General features: G+C 39.1%; 1 protein-coding gene across 7 annotated transcripts in view; it reads left to right on the top strand.

The window, feature by feature from the left end:
- Positions 1–16,608, top strand: part of AKAP6 (A-kinase anchoring protein 6) — a 643,220-nt gene that overhangs the window by 491,465 nt on the left and 135,147 nt on the right. For all 7 annotated transcript variants that reach the window (XM_032622554.1, XM_032622560.1, XM_032622555.1 and 4 more), the window contains one exon: positions 10,068–10,216. In XM_032622554.1, coding sequence (XP_032478445.1) covers positions 10,068–10,216 — 149 coding nt within the window. The remainder of the gene's footprint in view (positions 1–10,067; positions 10,217–16,608) is intronic.

Consider the following 16,608-nt stretch of genomic DNA (forward strand, 5'->3'; position numbering starts at 1 on the left):
TCCTGCAGGGCAAGAGAAACTAAGATTGTATCTTCACATTATACATCTTTAATTTTTAGTTTCTGCCAGAAAGTACATAAGGATTTGCTATAGTGGAATTTGGAAGATGGGAATAAGGATACAGCTGAAGAATATAAACACAGACTTGATGCCTGTGTCATCGTGCAGAGATTTGTTAAGGAAACAGTAATGGAGAAACATCGAAATTCTGATCATCCCCTCCAGTCCACACAGTGTAATCACACTCCCTTCCCACCCTAGCTCATGACATAAGATGCTGAATTTTTAATCGCTTTAACTACTTCCATTGCAAAGAGGAGGAGGGTGGTGGAGGATAAGGCTATCCACAAATGTGATTGTGTGATATATTTGTTCTTTATGTTTGTTAGGTGGAGGCATTATTATGGCTGTTTTTACTAAACATCTCATCTATCATTAACACGGAGGAAGAGGAAACATTTTTCTTTACACACAAATGCAGAAGAAATAATGAAAATAGCATTCATGTTAATTTTTCTGCTTTGTTTAAATGCTTACCATTTAACAAATATCATTAAGGACATAGCTTTAAAATTGAATTTCTTAAACATTACAGTGAATGGTTTTAATGGTTTGCAAATAGCACCAAGTCAATAGAAATAAAGATGACATTTTAATGATATATTTTTTACTTAAATCAGTTATCTTTTGCAGTTGTCCTGAGTTAATTATCCATGAATATAAATATAAGTAAACCTTGGGAACCTAAGGCTAGTTTTTCTGGGGCTGCCAATATGGTCAGAGAAGTTTTATATCCTAATGTACAGATTAGTATATACAGTAATCTTTGCTAAGTATAATATTGAAATAGCTTTGAGATTCTTGTTAAATTTTTAATGTATATTTAACTTTAAATGGGAAAATGTTTATATATTTAAATACTTTTATAACTTTCTTATCCATTGATAAAAAGAATATTCTAACGAACTTACTGTTTCTTTGACAACATTTTCAAAGTGTAATATTGGTCATATCCTTGAATAAATATTTTAGCTCCTATTATGTAACATAATTTTCTGTAATTCTAGGTTTAGGTTCCCTAAGGACAGGCACCATGTCTGACCCAGATTTGTATCTTGTACAATGTCTTACATATAAGAGACTCCCAAAATATGTTTGTCAAATGAAGAAATGAAGACTTTTAATCAGCTTTACTCCAAAGAGACACATTGCTCCTTAGTCCTATGACTCCCTGCTCCAACTCTGTAGGAGAAGGAGGCTTTGTTACTCCATTCAGTTGTGCACACAGGGCTGAAGAGAGACTCTCATCCTTTATAATGCCAAATATTCTTTGTACTTAGTTAGAATGTAGCTAATCATGGATGTGTGATAAATGTCTTCAGAGAGTTCATTTCTAGACAAAAGAAATGCACTTTGAATTTAATTCCAAAGATGAGTTATTTCAGGAAACCATGAACCTCCAACAGTGATGGGAAAAGCAACAACGCGCAAAATAACTGGGATCTTGGGCGAAAGAAATACTGTAGAGGTGACAACGCTAAATCCTGGAGTGAGTATGAGGAATTCTGCCAAACAAAAGCATGGAGATTTCCAAGTGTAGATTGTAATCAACCCTGAAAGTCCTTGTCAGAACCTGTGGGGGTCTAGAGACTGAAGGTGTTTCCAGAAGAATGAAGCAAGTTGGGCTAGTTGCGTGAGAAGGATACTATGGGGAGGCGAGAGGGGAGGCATAGTAAATATTTGTTTAAGGAATAAGAGAAAAAGGCATGTGATTAGAGACAGTGCATCAAAGGGTAAAAACAACAACAACAACAACAAAAACTAGTAAAAGTAGGAAGATTTTCCCAAATGACAAAATTATTGTCGGAAAAAGTACAGTTCCCCTCCATTGTATTGATGGATCCCCATGGTCTTCCTGAATTGGTGTGGATTCTTCCAAAGTGTGACATTGCTAATGTTTCTTCCAAAAGCTCAAATGACTCTTTTTTAATGGGCAATCAGATTTTATTAAGCTAAAACAAGTTCTTACCCAGAAGACTTAAAACTTCATTTTGAAATGGATTGCAGCTTACTGCATGATGACAATAGCTGAAATTTTCATTCTATAAGTGTGAGACCATCGTGGTTAGTTTCTAATATAATACATGAAGTATAGGATCACTCTATTAGCTGAATAAAATATTACCAAATGACTCGAAATAAAGAAGCTTTTCTTCTTCCTTTTTTTCCTAGATAAAAGTAAATAAGTTGTATATTACAATAATTTTCTGTCAAAGAAAAAAATAGTCTCCTTTCTAAAAGAAAATGAGCCAACTATTTTAAAAGTCAAGCTGAGGCTACAGCCTTCAAACTATCTGTTTTATTTCTTTGTAGACTTTAAACCATTTTAGATTTTCAAACTCAGTAAGTCTATCCAGCTAATTTGTATAGAGTGCCTATCACATACTGTGTGCTGTGCTGGGTGCTGGAGATGCAGCAGTGAATATATAGATAAAAGTCCCTGTCCTCACGTGGCTTTCAGTCCACTGGGGGAAGATGGACAATACAAAATAAGTTACATATTTTAGCTACACATGGTGAATATGTATAAAGGATGATAAGGATTGCTGGGGGTGGGGGTCGGTTGAAGTATTAAGTAGAAGATCAAATAAGACCTGAATAAGAAGATGACATTTTCAGACAAGACCTGAGGGAGGTTAGGGACCAAGCTAGCTTGCAAACAAGACCAAATGCCCCTAGAGCATGCCCACAAGCCATGCTGGAGCATGTCCGGATAGGTTGAAGACTGAGGACTCAACTGGGGAATTTGGACAACAGCCTAGTTGGAATGTATTCAAGAGAAAATAGGAGAGGGATTGGACATAGTGAGTATAGATAATACATGTAAAAGTGACTTTGCTGTAATGGAGAACAGAGAAATGGGGCTTTAGCCAGAGGGTAGATTGGTATCAACTGATGTCTAGAGATTATTTTTCCTTTTTTCTTTTTTTTTAACATGGGAGAAACAGCATCTGGGGGTGGGGTGGTAATGTGCTAATGAGAATAATTATAGTAGAGAGGAAAAACTTGATAGGGGAGAAGGGTGGTTTGCTGCTGGGGTGATAATCTGCGTAGATAAGAGGGGGTCTAGTGCCTAAGTAGAGGGAATTGGTCTTGGATAGAAATACGGACTGTTTCCACAGAAAAAGGAGAGAAAGCAGAGGATGTGAACCCAGATGCAAGTGGGTGCGTAGATGTGGTGGGAAGCTATGAAGTACAATATGAATGAGCAGGCAGACCTACAATGGCATGAGTTAAGAAAGAGTAAAATTAATTATTTAACATTCTCAGGATACTTAACCCAACAAAGGATGCTGTGACGTGCAGTGATAATGAAATAATTGATATTTCTTAACTAAATCAGTGCTTTTTAGGGCAAGGATAAGGCATATGTCTATATGTGATTATAAAAGTATGTGTTTCATCCTTAAAGACTGTTAGAATAACTGAAACTTACCTCCCCACCACCAAATTTTTCATGGGCTAACTATTTTGTCATTAGACGCAATATCAGAGGAAGGTAGATGGTTGAGTAATTATTCAGGCCCTGGAGAAGATCGTTGAATTTGGATCACCACATAGCAAGCCAAATTTAAATAAAATATTTTAGAACACTGTCTTGTGTTCTGATTATATTATTAATTTGTAGTCTAAATTTGAAGGAGTATCTGTAGTGATTTAAGCTATAGGTGCATACAAAATAAAAGGGGAAAACATACTAGCAATGATAAGCGGCAAAGCAATTGTATTAAACCTCAGAAGAGAAGGCAGTGTTTCTAACTTTATTATGTGTATTAGTCTGCTAGGATGGCGATAACAAACTACCACAGACTAGGTGGCTTAAACAACAGATTTATTTATTTATTTCTTACAGTTCTGGAGGCTGGAAGTCCCAGATCAACATGTTGGGAGGTTTGGCAGGTTGGATTTCTGGTGAGGCCTCTCTCCTCGCTTATAAATGACTGGCTACCTTCTCATTGTGTCCTCACATGGCCTTTTCTCTGTGGGAGCGCTCTGCATCTTCTTATAAGGACACCAGTCCTGTTGGATTAGGGCCACATCCTTGTGATCTGTTTAACCTTAATTACCTCTTTAAAGACCCTGTCTCCAAATACAGTCACATTGGGGTTTAAGGCTTCAACATACAAATTGAAAAGTTATGACATTATGTGTCCTGAGTCTATAACATTATGTTTAAAGGTTTACTAGAGAGATATGAGTTAGTAGAATCTCTTAGGCATTCCCCCTGTTTGGGATGCTGGGCTTCTGGCCTCCTGGAAGCTGTTGATTCCCTTCTCAATGCAATGTTCTCAAAGTACACCAGGAGGTAGGAACTTTATGAGCATATTTGGACTCATCCATCAGACACCTATGTTCCCATGACAGAAAAAGGGAGATGGAGGAAGATAATGCCATCACAGAAACAATGTCATCTTTTGTTGGCAGGTCATTGGATAGGGTTCCGACTCCCTAACCTGACATCCTCCATAGCCTATCCCCTTCTACTTTAGACTCTTCATCCAAATGCCTCCCAAACTGCAGCTACCATTCTCTGAACATGCCACATCCTTTCATAACTCTGGGCCTCTGAACAAAATGAGGTACTCTGCCTATAAAGATATTCATCTGCTTCTTTACCTGACAAAGTCATAGCCATGCTCCCAGATCTGGCTCAAATGCCACCTCTGTCAAGCCTTTACTGCCTACTCCTCACCTTCAGGCAATTAGTTCTTTTATTTCCCATCTTCCCCCACAATCATTTCACTTGGCACACTTGTAGGTATCTGTTGGCATGGCTCTTTCCTCCACTACACTGCAGTCCCTTGGGAAAAGGGGCTATGTTTTGTTCTTTTTTGTACCCACAGTCCCTGGTACAGTTCCTGACACATGATAAAGGCTCAGTGAATATATGAGTAATAAATTATTTACTGAGCCCCTATCATGTTCCAGATACTGCCAAGGTGCTGGGAATACAAAATGGCTGAGGAGACAGACAGACAGTGTCCCTGTATGGAGCTTAGAGTCTGGAGACAGAGACAGAAAAAGTGTAAGCCAGCAAATGTAAGAATTTTTTTTTTTTTTTGCGGTACGTGGGCCTCTCACTGTTGTGGCCTCTCCCGTTGTGGACGCACAGGCTCAGCATTGTGGACGCGCAGGCCCATGGCTCATGGGCCCAGCAACTCCGCAGCATGTGGGACCTTCCCGGACCGGGGCACGAACCCGTGTCCCCTGCATCGGCAGGCGGACTCTCAACCACTGCGCCACTAGGGAAGCCCCAAATGTAAGAATTTTAAGTTGTGATATGTGCTGTGAAGGAAATTAACAATTCTGAAATGGAGAAAGATAGAGTAGATCTACTTTTGATAGGGTGGTCAGGGAAGGCCTCTCTGAGAAGTAACATGTCAGCTGAGAGCTAAAGGATGAGAAGATATTACCAAGAGAATGTTCCAGAGAAAGGGAACAGTATATGCAGAGGTCCTGAGACAGGGAAGAGCTGTTTACAGAACTGGGAGAAGGCAAGCATGACGGTGCATAGTGATCAAGAGGGAGACAAGTAGGAAATGAGGTCTGAGACAGGCAGGAACCAAATCTAATGAGTCGTGGAAGAAGTTTGTGTTTTAGATCTGAATGCAGTATGAAACCAACTCAGTTTTATAGAGACCACTCTGGTCCTGTAAGGGAAGAGATTAGAGGGGCAGGAATGGGTGAGGGGAGATACATATTAGAAGATAATTGCTGTACTACAGGGGAGAGATGATGAAGGCTTGGACCAGTCTGGCAGCAATGCAGACTGTGAAGACAGACTGGAGAGACATTTTGAAAGAGGAATCAACAGAATTTAGGGAGTAACTGGCTGTGGAAAATGAAGAAGAGGAGTCATGGAAGACTCTCAAGTTTCTGACCTAAGCAACAGATGGTGCCATTGATTTAACGGGAAAGTCCTAAGAACAAAGTTTCGGGGCGCACGTTAAGAATGAGAATGGAGAGTGTTTTAAACAGTGATGCCTAAAGTAAATTCAGTTAGCAATGTCAGGTGATTGATTGGGTAGGTAGCTATGGCACTCAGAGGAGAGAATAGGAGGCCATTACTACATAGATGGCATTGAAAGCCATGGAAGAGAGTATAAATAAAGAAAAGAAATCCAGAATTAAGCCCTGAAATACCAACAACCAGTGATCCCAGATGTGATTCAAAAAGATCAATGAACTATCTATAAAATAGATTTGGGGATGGTGGAGAAAGAGGAGGGAGAGTGCTTGAGAATCCATCGCATTAGGTCAGCTAAGGTGTAATGCAGGCCTAGATTAGAATAAGTGAGAACTGATTCTTTTTCTCTTCTCATCATACACCATCTCCCATGGCAGTCTTATTTCCTTTCCTAATGTCAACCATTGCCTCTGGGTTTATATTTCAGTCTTAATATTTCCACTTGCTTACTGCACATCTCATTTGGGGAATCACACTAGTACCTCAAACCAAAAGACTCAATTCCAGCTCATTTGTTCCATTCACCTGTACTGCTGTTTTTATATTCCTACTCCCATTAACGGCAGCTACCAGGAAGTGAGAGGTGGATCTGTCGCTGAGTCTGTTCCCTTTTGTTCCTTTTTATTTTCCTTAATAGGTTGCTAAATCCCATTGATTACTATCAATCCCATTGATTGAATAGTAGGATCAGTAATATTATTTAATGTCTTAGTTTCCATTTGTAAAATGTAATCACTTTTAAAAGTATCCACAATTGTAATAGATGCTAAGAAATGAAATTCTTTTAATCAAAGATTCAGTGTTACTATTTTTTTAAGAACTATAGTTTCTTCAAATCTTTTTCTTAAAAATTTACCTTTGGGGCTTCCCTGGTGGCGCAGTGGTTGAGAGTCCGCCTGCCGATGCAGGGGACACGGGTTCGTGCCCCGGTCCGGGAAGATCCCACATGCCATGGAGCGACTGGGCCCGTGAGCCATGGCCGCTGAGCCTGCGCGTCTGGAGCCTGTGCTCCACGACGGGAGAGGCCATAACAGCGAGATGCCCGCGTACCGAAAAAAAAAAAAAAATTTACCTTTGGACTAAGATACAGTATGAGAAAAAGTTAAGACAGTTTGCAGAGAGATTTAGACTGGCAAAGTCATTCAACCTTAGCAGAAGAAGCAACTTTGGTTCTATTTTTATCATCACGTTTAGGAATGAATCACTGAAAGCAGAGATAGAAATAGAGGTGGATAGAAAAGACCTGGGCCATCTAATTCATCTCCTTGTTAGCACAGGGAAGTTTCCTATGTCAAATGCCTTTGAGATATTGTGCAATAAAAGTCTTAGATTAACAACATTTCAATCACTTTTGTAAGGTGACTAATTATTTTTCAAGTTGCTCTCAGCAACTTGTCTCTCTCTGAGCTCCTTTCCATGTACCCCTGTCATGAGAGGTGTTTCCCTCTGTGCACAGAAATGGCCTAGGATCTCAAAGGGATGAACTTCAATTATTCTTCTATAGTAGTGATGAGTCTATATTAAGTTGGCCTCCCTCTTAATGATGCTTTTTGTGACCAGTGACACACATTTGTGAAATCTTTACCCAGAACAAGCAGTGGTCTAATTTGCTACCTTAGGGTGGTTAAAAATTAATGGGAACCTGTAGGGATCAGACATGCCCCTTGGCATCTAATGGTGCAGATTCAATATTTTAATGGGGTTACCAATAGAATACTTTGTGTGGGATGTCCTCCTCAGTATCCCTATAGCATTAAGGAGGGGAGGGGTGGGGGGGTAGCATTTGGAAAGATTGTTTTTAAGTTCTTTTTTAAAATTATTATTACTGTTATTTTACTGAAGTAGAGTTGATTTACCATGTTGTGGCAATCTCTGCTGTACAGCAAAGTGACTCAGTTATGCACACACAGACATTCTTTTTTTATATTCTTTTCCATTATGGTTCAGGATATTGAATATAGTTCCCTGTGCTATACAGTAGGACCTTGTTGTTTATCCATTCTAAATGTAATAGTTTGCATCTACTAACCCAAACTCCCAGTCCATCCCTCTCCCTCCCCCACCCCCCTTGGCAACCACAAGTCTCTTCTCTATGTCTATGAGTCTGTTTCCGTTTTGTAGATAGGTTCATTGTGCCATATTTTAGTGATATCATATGGTATTTCTCTTTCTCTTTCTGACTTACTTCACTTAGTATGATAATCTCTAGTTGCATTAAATTCTTTGACTATTATTCAGTATCTCTCAGTTATCACATATTTAGTTACTTAAGAATATTGTATGCTCTTTTGAAAGATATATTCTGTTGTTTTTCTCTAATCATTGACTCCCTCTATTCAGTTTCATGTACCTCCCCCCAACTGTTAAAAAATATTCTTAGGTCTGTAGGTATCATTTCTCCAAATTCTATGATATCTGCAAAGCTCTGAGTTGGCACTTTTCTGTGTTGCCATTAATATACTCCATACCTTCTCTTTCACTATCTATTAATAAATATGCTGAATAACACTAAATCTAGTATTTCCTTTGTGCTTTTCCATCAGCCATACCCCTCTTCCCATACTGAATGTACTCCATGTAACATTATCCTTTGTTTATACTGTTTGACGTAATTCTTAATCCAGTTGAGTCTATTCTTATTCAAGCCAATGCGTTTGGGCAGGAAGAGCGTACATGAACCAATACATAGATTGCAGTTCTTAATTGATTTCTGAAACTTCAGTTATATGAGTATAGTAATTTTAGCATTTTTAAAGTTCTTCCTCAGTATCTAGAACATTCATAAGTAGCTGCTTGTGGAAAGCAACAAAATGCGAACTCTAGAGTGGTTTGAGATCTTACATTTCATAAGCTACCCATTTCCTTTACAGAGTCCTGATTTGCCCTTTTAAGCAGCTGCTACTTTGCAACTCTCTCTCTTTCTTTCCATGGTTGAGTCTGTAAAACCAGAGACCAGGCAAAAGGCCTTGGTTGGCACTGGATGCAAAGAGTAGGAGGTCATGTCTGACTTTGCTTTTCCTGCATGTTATAGAATTCTGGCAACCACCCAACAGCTGACCCAGACCTGTTTTTTTGTAGGAGAATATATAATTAAATTATAAAGAAGCAGAAGTGTTAAGGCTATTGAGAAATGTTAACGGACGTGTTGGATTTAGTGAAGTGCGCCAAAAGAAAATAAGAGCTCCTTTGGTCCACAGTGCACATAACTCATCATTGCCCTTTCCCCTTCACCATAGGCAAGCATGCCACCGAGAAGACTTCATTCCCCGTCTCATCTGGTGTTCTAGGGAACTCTAAAGCCACAAGGATCACAACAGCTGCAATAAATAAAGCATCTATTCAATGCTATTCCATGCCAAATATTATTCAGCATTCTTTTGGCCTTGGTTTGATAGAAAACAGCATGATGAACTTACTACCTCTCCCTGTACTACAGTGAGCCCCAAGTATCTATGAAAGATTTAACAATTCAAGCCTGCATATAAGCAAAATCACTGTTCTCTCTATTTTAACATTATTAAGACAAAATCCAGAGAACCAAAAAAAAAAAATGTAATACAGGAAGTCCGTTGTCACTATTGGAAAGGTATTGAATTAATACTAGGCTTTTTTATTCTCCTCGGGGAAGATAATGAGAAGCATTCAGAGTATGTGTCCATGCAAATGTATGGGTCGGAGGGGGAATCTTTAAAAAAATAAATGTTACATATGTGGCAATACGAGGAGGAATATTATTAAGGAATTTCACAGAATTTTTCTGTAAAGTCTCATCATACAGTATTATGATCTCAGGGATATTTTGTGATATTTACTGAGTCTTCTGAGAATTCATTTATTCAGGTCATATTTTAAGGAGGAACTTATAAGATTCAAATCTAAAATATAATTCTGTAATATGCCCAGCTGATCCCATTAAATCCAACCTGAAAAGGAGCAGTATAATGATGTGAACAATTCCCATTCTTTGAGTTGTTACACCTCACTTGAAATGCATTCCTTCTGGATTAAAACAGCAATTCCTCTTTTTTCCTCTCTCCAGGCTGAGGTTCAGCTATGCTACCTGGAAGCACAAAGAGATGCTGTTGAGCAGATGTCCCTCAAGCTGTACAGCGAGCAGTATACCAGCAGCAGCAAGAGGAAAGAAGAGTTTGCTGATATGTCAAAAGTTCATTCAGTAGGAGGCAATGGGTAGGGAACATTCTTTTTGTTGTTTTATTCTCACTAATCTCTACTTTTTCAATGATGTTCCACTGGTAGGTGTTAGGCAGGCATTTCGTCCCTAGATAACAAGAGAAGCGCGATAGACGAGGCATTTATGTTCTTTTCCATTCACTTCAGAATTGAAGACTGTGGATTTTATCAGTGTGTCATCTCACCCAGAACTTCCTAACTTTGTTATTATTGTTTTCAAAACAGCCTTGTGGTTTTATGAGTGTTTCTGTCACTACACTGTACCTGTGACTCTTTTCAGTGTGTTTCCCCCTCTTTAAACTTCACCGTTTATTTTAAAGTCTATAGAAGCAACTTTTAAATACCAGAACCTCACTGTAAACTTGGTAGAACATAATTTTTATGAAAAATATAGATATTTAATAATTGTTTAGGGGCTATGAGCTAACCGGTTTGTCACACAAAGTCAACTGGAATAATGGACTAGTGCTTATTGTCTATGGTATGTGAAAAGACCCAGCAACTTCAGTGACCCACCAACAGTTTCATTCAGCCTGAGACTAATGGACTAATGGCTGTCTTTATATTGTACTAACTACCCATGCTATTGAATAGTTAAGTCACGCATTCAAATATTTCCAAATTACTTTAAAATTATGCAAACATTGTGTGTGTATATATAAATATGTATGTATATATAATACATGTATAGAATTTTTTTAAAACGTATATTTAAAAAAATTTTTTCTGGCTCCATTTGAATATTTAGTAGGTGAATATTAAAGAGTAAAAGAGTGTAATGAAATTTAATTATTTCATAGTTTAATGACTTGATAATAATTATACTCATAAAAATGGAAACAGTGACCTATTTCGCTCTTATACTTGAGCCGGACAACACGGCGGAGAAACTGTTCCCCCAAGTTCTATTAGATGTTGATAGCACAGTATAAATCTATGGGGTGTAACTCTAGCCAAAATATTCCTTGAAAAGGCAGGAGGAAAGAAGTAAGTGCTTATGGTTCTGACGTGACTTAAAATCCAAATTCAAATTTGGGGGATAAATTAAGAACACAGGTTACAAATCCTGTCTTGTGATATAACCCAAGGTCTAAGAATGCAAGAAAAGAATCAGAGTCATAATTCTTTTTTAGGAAATGGGAAAGGACTTTTCAAATTTTGAAATTTACCTATCCATATAATTTGTTGCTCTATTAAGATATTTGTTATATATAGACATGTTATACATATATTTGATTCATCTTATATGATTCAGAAGACATTTATTCGCAAGAGGACAAGCATAGCAGCAAATAAGAAAGAAAAGGTTAAATCTTGGAGCATGAACAATAAGCTGTTTTGAGGCCTTAACGTGCTTTAATTTTTCTAAATGCCTAAATAGTCTCTGGTGTACCCACAACCACAAACTTTAGGTCACATTTTCATGTTTTCTAAAAGTGCTGGGGGTTGAGCAAGCACCATGTGCTTCTGACCTTGGATTCCAAGGGCCCAACCTGAGTACTTACTCTGGGCTCCACAAATCATAAATCTGCCCTGGGAATTGCTTAGTTAACAGCAAGCATTGTTCTGTAAAGTGGGAGTACGTGAACTTGCCTGATATCCTTTGTTTATGCTCCTTAGGGTGCTGAGGGCTGTGCATTGTGTAGAAATTTAACAGTATGCTAAAGAAAAGGCAGCTATTCAATACTAAGGACAAAAAGCATATACTCCTTTCTATTTTCTGTTTATATACAGAAAACCATTGTTTGAGAAATGTATGTGGGTGAGGTTATCTGGGGTGTCCTGCCCCTAAGACTCTTTGCTCCCACAGTTGAATCCTTAATTCTGAAGCCTTAAGAACACAGCCTTGTAAAATTATCTGCTCCGATGATACATAAACTTCATTAACCGTTCATTTTGTTACATAGAATGAGCATTGTTTCCGATAAGCAATTGTGGGAATAGTGTGGGATTTCTAGGGTCTTCATTCCATATGCAGATAGATATCCAATCTACTAAAGAGAACATTAAGTTAGTGATACAATTGGTATATTTTCATTTCCTCCCCGTGCCTACATGCATGCGAAGAAGAGTATGTAGTTAAAAAATGTATAAGATTACTCCAGGGAAGACTCAGCTGCTAGACTGAATGGAGATCTTAAATTTCTAAGAATTTTGCATAACCAAAGTATTGTTTAGAAATGAGTTTATAACCTTTCTGGCTTGACGAAAAGGTGTGCATCAAGGTGATTTAACACAGCTTATATACAACTGTGAAATGTGTGTTTAGCAGTCATGAATATGTGCAGTGGGAAGATTTCCCCAAAAGTATGTGAACGTGTGTGAGCTGTAGTAACAGAGTGTGCCCCTCTGTGGGGGACTCTGGGCACTGGCTTCTGCATCACAAAGTGGGAAACCATGGCTTCCTGTAGAGACATACAATGCTTGAATCACTGGTGATTCTCAGTGGGAGCAGGTTGGTACTTTTGATTCCGGCTGATTTAAATGAAAGCTTATAGATTGTTTTGTGTCTTTCATCTAGTAAGTATCCACTGAAGGCCTACTAAGTGCATGGCATGATGTTCTGAGCAGAGTTTGTCAAGAACACTTATAATTTGTGTACTTTGTAAAGTTTAACCATCTCTTTCTGTAACACCTCTTTCTATCAAGGAGTTATCTGATTTCATTTTTCTAATGAATTTCAAAATCTTGTTTAATTCATTAAGTAGCATCCATGTCAAGACTTAGTGTAGATTAAAAACCATGTCTTTTGTTCAGCTTATAAATGATAGAACTGAGAGGCAGAAAGACAGGGTGACTGGCTTGTCCAGGACCTCAACTCAGAGTCCTGGGTCATGATGCAGTGGACAACCCATAAAGTTACACTTTGCCCTCTCTCTGAGAATTTCATTCAGACCCTTGATAAACATTTTTCCCCCTAAAACACATGTTATGCATATTCCATACTGTATAAAATTTAAATTATTGTATCTTCCTACTATGGAAAAATGGAAGAGTCTTAAGGCAATTTCATTAAAGCCACAAGGAAGTTTGGGCAAAAACATTGCAAAGCAGGTGGTAAGTGAAAACAGAATTGACTTCATTCATTAATTTGATGAATATTATTAAATACCTCCTATATGAAGTGCAGAGATGAAATGGTCCCTGCCCTTGAGGGACTCACAGTTTGGTAGGAGGAGCCAGATCTGTAAACAACATGTAGTAAAGGATCACAAGTGCTGAGTTAGAAATCTGCTTGGAGTCAGGATCAGGGCTTATGGAAGGCGAAGCTCAATGCTGACTGCAGTAGGGGGAGTTGGAGCAGGTCAGGAAAGACAGCAGAAAGAGAGGACTCTGGAGATGATTTTCAAAAGAAGCCTAGGTCAGGGGAAGAGTTTTGCAATTTAATCTGAACAAACATTTATTGAGCACTTACAAAGACAGACCGTAGTCCCTACCTTCATGAAACAGTCTAGCAAGAGAGTGCAGCATTAAGCCAGTATTTGCCTGTGCAATGAGGAAGAAGGGGAAGCAGAGGGTGCCAGAGAAGCTCAGAGCGAACAGTGTAGACTCCATGAGGCAGGGTTGTGCCTGTCATGTTCACCACACTCAGCCCTGCACCCTGGAATGTGCTAGGTGCTCGGTGAATGCATTGATGCATAAATGAATAACTAAAACGGATCTGGGGGTCTGAGAGAGGGAGCAAAGGTCTGGAATCATTAGATTACCTGCTGTTCCATATGACTGGAGAGGAGGGTAGAAAGTTGGAGGGGGGTGGTGAAAAATAAGGCTTAGGAAGAAAGTGAAGTCCAGATCCTAGAGTTAATCACTGAGTTCATGGTTCTTAACCAGGATAGTGCATCAGGATTACCTATGCAGCTTTTAAGCCAAAAAATGCCTGCCCGTCTCACCTCCCTAAAACTTCTGACTCAGTAGGCAGGAGTGGCCCAAGATGTATTTGATGCCCACTTCCAGTTGAGAACCATTGCTTTAGTGGTTTTCAAAGTCTGGACCAACAGCATTAGTATCTCCTGGGAATTTGTTAGACATGCAAATTCTGGGTCCCACTCCACGTGTACTAACTTGGAAAGTCTGGGGGCGGAGACCAGTAATGGAAAAAGTGGAGACAGGATTGGAGGCTAAAGCCAGAAAGAGTCGATAAACCTTGGCTGAGGGGAATGAGGGAGAAAAAGGAACCACTCTGATGCTCCAGTTGCTGGCTCAAGGGGGAGAAGGAAACTAGGAGGATTTGGATTCAAAGGATTTTCGTGTCATTCAACACTTAATAACTCTTGAGCAACTAGGAAGTGCAGACTCTACTAGGCACTGGGGATGTAGAGACAGTGGGACCCAAAGGGTGGCAGGAGCATGTCAGTCAGGAACGCCTGCTAGGAGAAGTGTCATGGAGGATGGCCCGGGTCAGAAGTGACAGCCAGAGTGTCTCCCACAAAGGAGACAGTGTGTACACACAGCTGGAACCAGCCAAGGATCCCAGCAAGACTAGACTGGCAATTTTCAAACAGTATTCTGTCAGCAGTCGGGAGAATACATTGCCATGGGCAATACTAGACAGCGATCGGTTAAGAGGCTATTCCAGTTATCCATGTGAGAAATAGTTAGAGCCTGAGCTAATAAGACAGCAGGAATGGAAACTGAAAGAAGGACGTTGAAGACAGGCCCTGGTCACTGAGTGGATGGGGGGCATTTAAGACATCTCCTCCCCTGAAAGGGAGGAGCAGGGGGGCGGGGAGAAGCTGAGTGTTTGGGACATAGTTCTTTTTATGATCTGCGTAACATCTAAGTAGAAATGCCCAGGAAGCAGGTCTGGAGCTCAGGAGTGTCTTGGGCTCCTCAACCATCAACAAGGACAGTATGGTAACTATGAGGTGGTAGAGGCTAAGAAAGCTAGGAGCTTACCTTGTGGTAGTCTATCCCATAAAATCTACCCCAGGTAGACATAACAGTATCTCTAAGAATGCTCGTTTTAAAAGGTATGGCTAATAGGAACGTTTTTCTTTCAGTTAGACTCTTTCAGGCTCTATTATAGAAGTCTTCTAAAATAAAAACTACACCATTGAAAATTCCATGTGATATCTTGATTAGCAGGAATTGAGGACTACAGTTGACTATTATTTTCTGTCTTAAAGCTGCAGGCAACATGTCCTGATCCTAGATATTAGAATGCATTAGGTCTGCTCTGATTGCTTCCAAATGCACAATAACGTTTATTTTTAGGGACGGTCATACATTCATTCTAGTCTAATTTCTTAAAGGAGGAGAGCATACATGATTAAAAATTAAAGATTGGGATTCAAGTTGGCACTCTGCTACTTTTTAGCTGTGTGACCTTGATTGAGACACTTAACCTCCTCAGTATGCAACATCTCAGTCTGTAAAATAGTAATATTTTATTATTCCTATTATTATTTTATTATTCCTATTATTAAGTAGACTGATTATTATCCCAGTCTACTTCCCATGCTTTTTGCAGCATAGAACTACAATAATCAATAAGAAAATTTCTAAAATACCTGGAATGTAATAGATATGTGAAAAATCAGTTAATGAAATATGCATCAGAGCAACTACTATGTTGCAAGGAGTTGTATAAGGTGCTAGGAATGGAAAAAATACATATGACTTGATCTCTACTGTCTAGTGAGGGAGAAAGACAGAGACACTCAGATACAACCTTATGAAATGATGGTCAAAATTCCAGATAGACGGTATTATGGGGATACTTAGGAGGCTTGCCTAATCCAGCCTGGCTAGAAGGGGTCAGGGAGGTTTATGGGAGGAGGGAACATCTGAGCTGTCTTAAAAGATGCATAGATACTAGCCATTAGGAAAAGGTCAGGTAGAATGAGGGTGAGGATTTCAGGTGTGTATGTAGGGGTGTGTGTGTGCGTGTGTGAGCGTGCACGCACGCACGTATTAAGGGTTACCATAAATAATAATTTGAAGCAGAAGGGCATGGAGATATTTCCTGACTCTGCTTCCTGGGATCAGGAGGGAATCCCGAGGGAGCTCTTAGAGACTTCTGTTCTTGTGGTAAAGTTCTAGAAGATACCTCAGTCTTAGTCATATGCCAGGCTTCCTCTGGTTGTAGGGGAATTTGGGCAATGTCTACAGATGGATATGTAGTTAAGGTTTATGCTCTGTGTGTAAGAATACAGGAGTATTCACCCTGTAAGGTTTTAGTGTAAATTTTACTTCCAAATACAAACAGTATATATAGGTTATTTCCAAGCACAACAGGCTGAACTCAGTGAATTTTAATTAGACAAAAGGCTAAACGTTCAGCAGGAAAGATGAGTCCATTTTCCTTTAGGAAGAGAAGTATCCCTGGATCAGTGTGAAAACATACACAGATATATATATATATATATATATATATATATACACCATAT

This window comes from Phocoena sinus, chromosome 2, assembly GCF_008692025.1.
Source record: "Phocoena sinus isolate mPhoSin1 chromosome 2, mPhoSin1.pri, whole genome shotgun sequence".
Lineage (NCBI taxonomy): Eukaryota > Metazoa > Chordata > Mammalia > Artiodactyla > Phocoenidae > Phocoena > Phocoena sinus.